This window comes from Chinchilla lanigera, unplaced genomic scaffold (genome assembly GCF_000276665.1).
Source record: "Chinchilla lanigera isolate Chin_1 unplaced genomic scaffold, ChiLan1.0 scaffold00033, whole genome shotgun sequence".
Classification (NCBI taxonomy): Eukaryota; Metazoa; Chordata; class Mammalia; order Rodentia; family Chinchillidae; genus Chinchilla; species Chinchilla lanigera.
The window spans coordinates 10,456,467-10,468,415 of record NW_004955434.1 but is presented as its reverse complement, the minus strand read 5'-3'; the positions used below and the strand labels follow the sequence as shown (position 1 = coordinate 10,468,415).

Genomic DNA, 11,949 nt, shown 5'->3' with positions numbered 1-11,949 from the left:
AAAAAAAAAAAAAATCTTTATTCTCATAGGGTGGAAAACACATAAGAAATGAACAGATTCCTAGACACAAATTGCCAAATCTAAATCAAGAAGGTGTGAAAATTCCAAATAACTCAGTATCAGTCAATGAATTGAGAACGTAATTAAAACCTTAGCAATAAAGAAAAGCCTAGGTCCTGTTGGATTCACAGCTCAATTCTATAAGACATTCAGAGAAGATTTAACATCAGTATTCCTCAAACTCATTAATGAAATTGAAAGGAAAGCAGTTCTCCCTAACTCATTCCAGGAGGCAAATATTACCCTGATACCAAAACCAGAGAAAGACCCAACCAAAACACAGAACTACAAGCCAATCTCCCTAACAACATAGATGGAAAAATCCTCAATAAAATACTAGCAAACAGAGTGCAGTGAATCCTCAAGAAGATTATACACCACAACCAAGTAGGATTCATCCCAGGAGTGCAGGGATGGTTCAATATACACAAATTAATAAATGTAATATATCAACACAGCCAAAGACAAAAACCACATGATCATCTCAATAGATGCAGAAAAAGCTTTTGATAAAGTCCAACACTCATTCAAGATAAAAACGCTGCAGAAAATTGGAGTAGATGGTCTTTACCTCAATCTGATAAAAACCATCTATGACAAACCAATAGTCAATATCATACCAAATGGACAAAAAGTGAAAGCTTTCACTCTAAAATCAGGAACAAGACAAGGATGTACACTGCCACCACTCCTATTCAATAGAGTTTTGGAAACATTATCCAGAGCGATTAGGCAAGAGGGAGAAATAAAAGGAATAAGGATAGGAAAGGAAGAAGAGAAATTATCATTATTTGCAGATGACATGATACTCTACATAGAAGACCTGGAAAACTCCACTAAAAGACTTCTAGATTTAATAACCAAATTCAGCACTGTAGCAAGATACAAAGTCAGCACTCAGAAATCAGTCACGTTCCTGTACACAAACAGTAAACCCACTGAGAGAAATGAGGGAAACCACACCTTTCACAATAGCATCCAAACAAAATGAAATACCTAGGAATCAATCTAACAAAGGAAGTAAAAGATCTGTACATTCAAAATTACAGCACTCTGAAAAAAGAGATCAAAGAGGATTTCAGAAAATGGAAAGATACTCCTTACCCGCTCTCCCTCCCTACAATAGCAATTTTAAATTCACGTGTTAATTACACAGCATTATCTGTGTATGCAGATGAGACAGTTGTGATCCGGAGGAGTAGTTCACTTGGAACCAAACCACCTTGAAAAAGCCAGCAGATCAAGGAGGGCTTTCTGTGAGAGGCAAGAGAAATTCTGAGATGGGCATAAGCCATACCAACTGTCTTTTTGTCAGATCTGCCCAGCAGTGAGTAACCTTAACACACTTGTGTTGTAGGAGACTTATGATAATACCCACCACAGAAGAGTTCCTGATTGCCAGCCACGGAAAAGGTCCTGAGCTAACTGAAGCAGAAAAATAATTTCTGAGGAAGGTATTGGGCAGTTCACAGAATTGATGGAAAAGCTCAAGGACTGGGCTTCAGAAATCAGCAAGACTAGAGGCTGGTGACAGAGAAAAGATTGAAGTGAAGCAAGGGGAAGAGTCACCATCCGCACTGTGGGAATCTTTAGCGTCTCCATTCCCGGGTTCAGACCCTCCAGGTTCATGAATTCCCAGGCTGGAGCAAGACATGGCCGAGACTGGGCCACGTGTCTGAGAAGTGACTACTTGCTGCTTCCTCAGGGGCAGACAGGACTCCGCCTCTCTCCCGGCCTCACAGCAAATGGAGGATTCTAAAGGCCATTCAAAATGCACCAGTGCAAGCACAGCGACCCTCTAATGGCGAAGGCAGCCGTCCTTGGATTTCTCCATACGTCAGCGTGTTTCGTCGTCACAGCGCCGGTGTCTAACTGGGCAGTGATTTTCCTGTTTGTGGTCAGTACAATTTGCCACCATAGCTGCCCAGTCTGTAGCTTGTCTTTTCTTCCTTCGGCGAGGTGTCCTACAGAGCAAAAGTTGTGATTACACAAAGCCCAGTGTATCAGTTTGTCCTTTTATGGCTTGTGCTCTTGTTTCCAAGCCCACGGTTAATCCCAAAGGGATTTGTTCTTTCTTTTTTTCCCTAAAAGTTTTATATTTTATATTTAAGCCCACAATCTAGTTAGAGGTAATTTTTGTAAAAGCTGTGAGTCTAAAGTTGTGCCTGTGGATTTCTACTTGCTCTGGAACCATTTGTTGAAAAGGCTGTTTCCTCCATGAAAATGCTCTTGTGACTCGGCCAAAAAGGAGGTGAGGGCCCAGGTGAAGTGGTGCACACCTATAATCCCAGCACTCAGAAGGCTGATGCAGGATTGCCGAGAGTTCAAGGCCAGCCTGGAATACATAGTGAGACCCTGTCTCAAAAAAGCAAAAAAAATTTTAAAAATTTAAAAAATCAGTTGAATGTATTTGTGTGGGTCTGTTTCTGGATTCTATATGCAATCTCACTGATCTATATCTGCCCCTCTGAACATATACTTGGTCATTGTAACTATATAATTAGTCTTGACATCAGGTAAACTAATTCTAATGCTCCTTTCTTCTTTTTAAAAATGTAGCTATTCCTGTTAGTTTGCCTCTGCATATATATAAATTCTAGAAAAATTTGATTTATGTCTTTAGGAAATTCTTTGGATTTTTTTTTTTTTTTTTGATTTTTTTTTTTTGAGACAGGGACTCACTGTGTATTTAGGCTGACCTCAAATTTGTGGCAGTCCTTCTGCCTCAGCCTCCCAAGTGCTGAGATTATAGGCATGCGCTACCATGCCTAAACATCTTCGATGTTTGGGGGAAATGCCATTTTAGCTTGCAAATATTAGTTTCTACAAAGGGCTGGGTGTTGGACATCGTAGATGATACAGATGGTTGAAGAAAACAGATTCTCATTTACACTCAAAATGTGTCACTCAAGAAATAAATATTTTTTATACAAATGCTATTCTTCTATTTATTTTTCAGTACTGGGGACTGAAATCAGGGCCTTCCCAGTGAGCTACATCCTCAGCACTTTGTTTTTTTTTTTTTTTTCTTTTCTTTTTCTTATTTTATTTTGGGACATGGTCTTGCAAAGTCAATAAGATACCCAGGCTGGGCTCATATTTGCCTTTATTTCTTCTTCCTCAGCCTCCCTGGGTGCTGGGATTACAAGTATGTGCTACCATGCTTGGGTATATTTTATTTTACTTGCTGTAGTGAGAACTGAAGCCAGGGTCTTCCCAGTGAGTTATTTATGCAGTCTTCTTTTTTCTTCTTCTTCTCCTCCTTCTCCTTCTTTTCCTTCTCTTTCTCCTTCACCTTCCTCTTCTTCTTCCTCTTCCTCCTCCTCTTCTTCTTCCTCCTCTTCTTCCTTTTTTTTTAATAATTTTGAGGCAGAGTATGCTAAGTTGCCTGACTGGCTTTGAACTTCAGTCCTCTTGCCTCAGCCTCTCAACTAGGATTATAGGTGTGAGCTGAAAAATGTTTACCAAGATGTTACTTTTAAAGTATATTATAAGAAACTTATTAGGATATTTAAATATTGTTACAAGTAAAATAGCCCCGCCAACATAAATAGCTTTCAAAGGGAACTCCTGAAAGCACACATTAAAGTGGCAGTGAGTGTACAAACCTATAATTGTATGTTAAAACTATAAAATGCTTTTTAGAATATCCATATGAAGGTAAAACAAAAATAGATGTGATAAATCTAGATACGTGATCATTATATAGCAATTACTTAGTACTAGAATTTTGAAAATGTTAGACTCCATGGCATGATCATTTCTTAAGGGCACATTTTACATCCCCTGCTTCGGTGCTGGGGATGGCTAAGTGTACACTCCACCACTGGGCCACAGTACCCCACCCTTAATACTTTCTAGCTTGTAGAAAAATGAAATATTTTTAACTCCAGACTGCCGCCTCAGTATAATTACCATATGACTCAGTGGGAGTTCTGGTGGCTGCTGGTGTTCACCTTAAATTTTTATATCTTATTCTACAGTCTTGCCCACTGGGCTTCCATGTTAGTGTTTTAAAATAAATATAAAGCATATAGAAATATTTCTCTTAAAAACAGCAGCTACAGTGACTCATCTGCAAACATTTCTGTTTTAGGGTTTTTATTGTTGTTTTTTGAGGCAGGGTCTCACTACATAACAAGACTGGCCTTGAACTTGTGATTCTCCTGCCTCAGCCTCCCAAGTGCTGGGATTACAGGTGTGTGCCACCTGTAATGGTGGCACGCCCAGCTTGTAAATATTTCAAAGCAGGCCCCATTTAAGAAATTTCTGTGGTGTCAATAAAGTCAGTCACCATGTTCTTGGAGCACACTGAAGTGTTTTCTTTTCGTGATGGTCAAGGATGACTTTGATAGTGAGCTAGAAATGTATGCACTAATTGTCCAGAAATGCCTCCTTCATGAGATGTAACGAATTTAACCCATCTTAACATCCTCCTTGAAAAATGCGAGGCCAGTGGTGGCGAACCTATGGTACTCATGCCCCTGCGGGCTGTTCCTATCGTTAAAAGCTCAAAAAGGCCCCTCACCCCTCTCTAGGCTCACTCTGCCCTTGTGATGAGTACTGGCCTTGCCTGTTGTGCTGAAGCCATTTCTAGGACCTGACCATGTTCTTTTTTCATGGACTTAGGCATATTATCTGTAGTCACATTTCCAACATGTAGCAGAAGGTTCCAGGGGCTCCTTGAGATTGCTTCTGTGTTAGGTTGCATTGAAAATTTGTCCTGAAGATTTCAACATTTAAACTTTCCAGGTTACACTAAGTAATATGCACAAAAATATGCACTGAATCTCCAAATTTTTGCCTTGGCTTCCTGGCAAAGATAGAGGGAAATTAGAACAAAAACACTTTGGGAAATCAAAACAAAAGCAAAGCTTTGAGCTTTAAACTCCTGTTCTAATCCGGGGAAATGAACTTTTAGGTCTTCTGTCGCCCCACTGTGCTGTGCCATGTGCAGTTTATCTTCTAATTCTCAAACTTGTTATGTTTTGCTCAATTCCCACTGACTCACCGCCCTGAACTTCCACTCCCGGGATGCCATGCTCACAGGAGGAGGCTCTTAATCATCACAAAACAGCGGAATTACAGAGCTCCCACTTTACACCTTGCGGGTTCTCATGCAGTTGTTACGGTTTCTTTTGAAGTTGATTGAATTTCTCATGGGTTCTCTGTACATTAAGTCTGGGCTTTAGAGGAATCTGTCTGCTAGCTTCATTCCCCACTAAATAGCAACGTGCCAGTTCCTGCATCAGCCTGGGTTGAGTGCTGCATGCCGGAGGGCCTTTTTTTTTTTGCGAGACAGCTTGGCCTGGTGCTGGGTTGGCATTTCCCATGGATTCTTTGTAGAATGAGTCTGCGTTTTGGGGGAATTTGTCTGCTGGTTTTCTTCCTTCCTGGGGATCTGGGCCTCCCCGTTATAGCTGTTGTCCTCCCTATGGCTCCAGCCCACTAACCACTTCACTTGACTAGTTGTCAGGAAACCACTGTCCTTGCTGCTGCTGCTATTCTTGTAGTTTTCTGATGGTCTCTCCATCTGAGCAATGTGAACAGTTATTTTTTTCATAATACCTTCCCACCGGCAGGTGGCAGTAATCTCTGTATGTTAATAATTTCCCCAATACAATAGTAAGACTTATGTGGTATTTGAACATATTTGTAAACTTCTTGAGTTGAAACACAGCTGATTTTAAAAGTATCTTAATGGCAAAAGGTAACCAACAGAGCCAGGCGTGGTGCCGCAACACCTGTAGTCCCAGCCCTCAGGAAGCTGGGGCAGGAGGATTTCACTGAGTGTGTGGCCAGCCTGAGCTACGTAGTGAATTGAAGACCAGCTTGAAATACACAGTGCAACCTTGTCTTGAAACTTAGAAAAAGAAAATAGTCAACCAACATTTTTGATCAAGTCTTTCAGCATTTTGCCTTACTCATGAGTTACTGGCTCATAGCTCCAAATTGTTCATTGCATTTTTAGTCTATACTAATTTTGAAATGAAACAAGACAAATAGAAGTCATGAGAAAAACAGGACCAAGTATAAAATATATTAATTGAAATGCCATAGTGGAGGGGAAAGAAGATTCATGTGAATTGCATGGGGTGAAGGGTGGAATTCAGTTGTGAACAAATCCTCTAAAGACTGGAGCTACTACACACAGACCACGTTTCCACATGCTCCCAGTGGGAGAATGTACAGAGCTCTAAATGCAAGATCCCACTTTCTGTTTTTTCTCCGGTACCGGGAACCGAACTCATGACCTTGCACTTGCCAGGCAGGCGCTTTTGCCACTGAGCTAAATCCCCAGCCCCAAGATCCCACTTTCAAAGCTTACGCTCTGAGATACGATGGGCAAGTTAGCGTGAGATCTGCGGTGGTTGTCCGTGTACAGGTCCTGCAGAGGTTGGTGCTACCCAAGAAGCATGTGGGATAAAGTGCTGTGAGACTGAAGGGAGATACACGGTCATTCAATCAGTCCATCGGTATTTATTGAACACCCTTTATGTTAGCGTTTTGGTGTAGGTGATACAGTTAGGAACGGGCAAGTGTGTTCCTTCAGAGAAAGCCTCTCTGAAGGCAGATGTGCAAAGATCTAGGTTCCCAGCAGAAGGCACATTCCTCCCAGTGGAGGGCTGGCTTCCGGATTGCAGGGAGGCAGGGAGGTTTGTGTGGGGGAGCATGGTAGAAGACACAGGTGGAGAGGCCACAGGCCCACGGCGGTTTGGAGGCCCTGGCAGAGAGCTGGCGGGGCTTAGGGAAAGGCTTTGCAGGGAGTTGGAATTAGCTGACTTGAGTGGTAAGCACTTTACATGGATCATGTCACTGCTCGTCGTACCCCCCCATGAGAGGGCGCTAGTTCTCTCCGTTTTACAGATGAGGGTACAGGCACAGGACGACTGAAGAGCTAATGACTGAGCGGTTTGCGGAAGGGTGGCGTAGTTTCTTTTTCTATTTGCACACGTTTCCAGTACATAATAATTGCACTTAGTGCGGGACGTTCGTTCGTACAGGTGCATAGCACATGTTAGTTCCTTTCCTCTCCTTCCCCTCCCCCGTACATTCCCTCAACCCTTGCCCCCCTTCCCATTTGAAAGAGCTCTATTTCCATTTTTTCCTGCAGTTCTTTCTTTTATCTCAAAATAAAAAGCATCAGATGGGCTAGCGCTTATTTTTCAGCAGCCAGGAAGGCAGAGCCGTCTTTGCCTTTTCCTTGGAAGACAGCAGCGGAGCTGGGGGCCTCCTCAGTGCAGGGTGCCGGGAGCCGGGTACTTCAGGGTCAGGTGGGCCAGGGTTTTTGTCTTGGTTTGGCTTCGGGGTTTTGTTGTTTATTTGTTTGGGATTTGTTTGTTTGCTTCGCTAACCCTCCTAGTTCAGTGAAGCAGAGTCTGTGAAGGAAAAGCTGTTTGCGCTCGTGACCCTCAATCCTTGGGGCTCCGCAGACCCACAATGGCAGCTCTGCTGGCAAAGGGGGCGTGTGGCTGCTCGAGGCGGGCCAACTCCACAGGGGTCTCATTTTGTCACCAGAGCCCTTTGGGCAGTTAAGACTCTCCTCAGTTTCTTTGTGTGCAAAGTGAGAGGGACAGAGTGTATCCCCTGCAAGTAGGGAGCCGAGGACATGGACACTTTGCGAGGTATGAACAGGCCTCGTCCCTTCCCTCCTGCCCGGCTGCTGAGAGCGTGGAATGGCAGTCTCCACTTGGCTCCGCACCGCCCCCTGCAGTGTTGGTCACTGTGTGCTCTGACAGTGGGGGGATGCCGAGATGAGTGTGGCCAGCCTCCAGCGGCCAGCGGCGTGTGGGGCCCAGGGACGCCAGCCCCAAGATCGACATACTGAATAGGCGCAGTTCCTGTGTGTATATCCTGGTCCTTGGCTCAACACTGGATGGTATTCAGAAATTTCAGTTCAGTATCCTAGGTGATAATTATGCTGCTATTATATTTCTTAAAACAGTTCTTACCTTTGAAAGGTACATACTGAAGTTTGAACTGATAAAATAGGACGCCTGAGGTTTGCTTCAAAGTGACTTAAGCCAGGTCTGGTGGCTCACACCGTAATGCTAACACCCTGGGAGGCTGAGGCAGAAGGATCACAAGTGCATACACAGCCCGAGTCACGTAACAATTTACCAAGAGGCTGACTCAGAATGAAAACATAAGGCCTGAGGATGGAGCTCAGTACAAAGACCCAGAATGGAGGGGATTGATGAGATGATTGGAAACAAGCTTGACCATAAACTGATAATAAAGCTCGCTGATTGGCACTTGATGGTTCCCTTTGTTTTTCTATTTTGGTAATTTTGGAAATTTTCTGTAATGAAAAAGCTGTTTTCAGAGCGTGTTCCTGAGCTGGAAGGTGGGTCTTCGGTTGCGACGGGCAACCTCGACTGCGCAGCCTGACTGCGGGGCCGTGGTTGTTCAAGGCTTCTTGGCTCGTGTGGAGACGCCCTTGGCAGGCCTTCCCCAGTGTCGGGAAGGTGGCTTGTTTCACACCCTGGCAGATGCATGTACCGTACACGGTAAATAATGAGTACATGAAAGCCAAGACCACAGCCCTGACCCTTCTCTGCTTGTCTTTGCAGCGGAGCCCAGGGCGAGTACGCCGGACTGGCCACTATCCGAGCATACCTAGACCATAGAGGAGAGAGGCACAGAACGGTGAGGAGGGAGCGGTGGCGCTTGCTCACCACGGGGAGCGCCGGGCCCAGCTCTCAGGGTCCCTTGGGTTCTGTGGGATACTCCCTCTGAGCCTTCTCAGTAGTGGGCGGGGGAAACACAGAACCAAGAAACGGATGTCTGGCCACTGACGTTCTTGCCCCCAAGACACCCTGCTTCACCACATCGCGGGAAATCATGTAGGGATAAGAGGAGGGGCAAGAACGTTACTATGGCAGACCTCTTCTGGCCCGGCCCTGGCCCTGGGCGTGAACAAAGGGCAAAGGCCACGCTTTAATTCTTCTGTAACCCAGGTGCACACTACTGGCCATACGCATGCTCAGGCGCATTTACTGAGTGAGTAATTCCCCCTTGCTGATTCTCATCGCTAAGCCCAGAAAAGGACACGGAGCAGAGTCAGTTTCTGCTTCTGTGTTTGCCGTAGGAGTCTGGTCTCCAGCACCAGACTTGCCCCTTGTGGGCCCTCGTGGGAATGAGCAGCAGCTGGTGGGCACCACTAACCCCCAAGGGTGCTGTCTTTTCGTCCAGCACAGGCCTCAGGTTGTGGCCGGAGGGAGCCGGTGTTCCTGGGCCCTTCCTTTTGTTTCCTTGGGACATGCTAGCTTTCCTACTGAGCTGTGGAGCTGGAGCTCTTTGAGCAGTGCTAGGTCAAGTCAGGGGCAGGGCAAAACCCTGCTAGTCCTGGCAGAATTTGAGGAGAGGGTACAGGGTGGTTCTGGGAGCACAAGTAAGTGGTGTTGGGTGGGTGGGGGCTCACCTTCAGTTCTTTCCTGGTTTTACCCAAACGGGAAGGTTATTCATGGCTAGTGGCTGGAATTTTACAATGAATTTCTCTTTCAGTCAGATAAAGGAACACTTTCATTCTCCTTCCTTTGCTTATTCATCTTGGTTCCACAGGTTTATCTTCCCAGCCCTTTGTCCTGGCTGGAGAATAGAATTTGCCAGCTGGGATGGGGGTGGAGACACAGGGTCTCACTATGAAGCTCAGACTGGCCTTAAATTAGCTGCAATCGTTTTGCCTCAGCCTCCTGAATGCTGGGATTACAGGCGTGGACCACCACACCAAGCGAGGAAAGAACTAACATTTATTTGTTTTGTTTTTTATTTTTGAGACAGGGCCTCTTTCTTGGTTACTTTTCTCTCATTGCTGAGACAAAATACCTGGGGCCCAGAATTAAGGAAGGAAACGTTTATTTAGCTCATAGTTTGTATGGGTTTGAGTCCGTAATGCTCTGTCTCCAAGGCAGTGTGGCATGGCACAGGGTCAGCAGTTAATGGTGGCAGAAGACAGCAGAAGCAACAAGAACAATAAGGGGAAGAGGAAGCAAGCCTCTTTCCCACCCTTATATTGTACGTAGGCTGCCACTCCAGGGCGGGTAGAGCACTCACCAGTAATCCCAGCATTGCAACATGAATCAATCACACAATCTGGAAACCCACCCCCGTGACTGCATGAATCTTTGAGGGGACACCTAGACACAGATCATAACATTCTGCCCCTGGCCTCCCCAGAGATTCATGCACATCACTTTATGCAAAAGGCATTTTAGTCCATCTCTAAGAGTTGCCAAAGTCCTAACAGTTTTACCTTTGCTGAAAAGTCCAAGTCCCAAGTCTCCTCCAAGATCTAAGGCAAACTCATAGCTGCGAGACCCTGTACAGATGAAAAGTTAAACCCTTCCAACATTCAATGGCACAAGATAAACATTACCATTCCAGAAGTTACAAATGGGGATATGAAGCATTGGGATCAAAGCAAGCCCAAAATCCAGCAGGGTTAACATGAAGTCCTGTAGTTTCATGTGGAACATCCGAGGCAATCTGTGGTGAGTAGTGAGCTCCAAAGCTGGAGTGACTGTACCCCTACAAGATGGTTGTAGTTCCCATGGCTTCTCTCTTAGGCCTGCTTTGCTCTGTACTTGCAGGTTTTCTTAAATGATCCACGTTCCTGTCTTTTGCAAACTTCTGGGGTCTCCACTGCACCTTTGGCTTCACACTCACAGCTTCACACACTGCCCTCTCGGGCACACTGCTTGGCCTCCCAAACCTTCTGAAATCTAGGTGGAAGCCTTCTTAACCCCACAACTTGGGTATTCTGCATGTGCCTAAAACCAGCACCACATGGATGATGCCAGAGTGTGCTAGCAGCTGGAGCAGTAACCAGGCTTTCCTCTCTCTTGGCTGTAGGGGTGGAGTGCCTGAATTGCAGAGCACTCTGAATCAGATTCTGAGGAACAAATTCTCTAGGCTACCACCTTCTGGAACCTGGTGTGGCCGCTGCCATTGTGGAACATGGTGCTCTGTGGCTTTCTTCTCAAAGCAGTCTCACTTTTGCAGTTTTGAGGCTGCAAAGGGTGGGGACTTGCTGCTGTTTGTGATGCCCTCAGGCCATCCTTTCCATTCTCTTGTTCCTTCTCAGCAGCCAAGATCTCCTCAGCCTTATCTTCGCAGTCCACAGCTTTACTGGAGCTTCCTATCTGGCCAGACTCACAACATTTTAAATCATCCTGCCAGGCTCTTTGCTCTTGATTTGCAACATAACTCTGGCTAAAAGCCCCAGCAGTAGCCATGCCACTGCCTCAGCTTACAACTGCCTTGAAATTTCTTCTGCCAGATTAATTAGTCCACCACCCTTAATCTTAGTCTCAGGAAAAAATCTCTGGACACAAGCAAAATGCAGACAAACTTTTTGCAAGCCATGACATACATCATTTGGAGTCCAACAGCCAGTGTAGTCATTCTTCCCAGCAGAAACCTCCTGAGCTTGGTCTTTACCAGTTTTCTGGTCTTTAGAGCTCTAACTAGAATCTCCCATACAGAACCGCCTAAGGCATTGCAGGGCTAGTGTTTAAGGCAACATCTCAGAACCTTCCCAAACTCTTCCCACAAGCCATTCCCAAAGGCTCTTGAACCACGTGGTCAGGTACGGTCACAGCAACGACCCCACTTTTCTGGTACCAAATTCTGTGTTGTAGTCAGCGTTTGTAAGGGAAACAGTTTAATACAGGACACATTTTATAGAATTATTTTATAATAGTCACCCAAAGAGTCAAAAGAGTACAGGAAATCTGTGTGCCACTAAAGACCCAAAGAATCCAGCTGAGGACCTTGATCCCATGGCAGTGTCCTGCATGAGTCCAGCTGAAGACCTAGAACCCATAATAATGCCCCTACAGGAGGCCAAGAGCCCAGGACAGTGTGTCATGCAAGTCTGTTTCATGG

The 11,949-nt window shown here is 45.3% G+C and overlaps 1 protein-coding gene across 1 annotated transcript in view; it reads left to right on the top strand.

Moving 5' to 3' along the window:
* Gldc (glycine dehydrogenase (decarboxylating)) overlaps positions 1 to 11,949 on the top strand; it is a gene marked incomplete in the record, with an annotated part of 101,685 nt that overhangs the window by 64,703 nt on the left and 25,033 nt on the right. Inside the window, 1 exon segment of the mRNA XM_005388751.2 lies at positions 8,634 to 8,709. Coding sequence (XP_005388808.2) covers positions 8,634 to 8,709 — 76 coding nt within the window.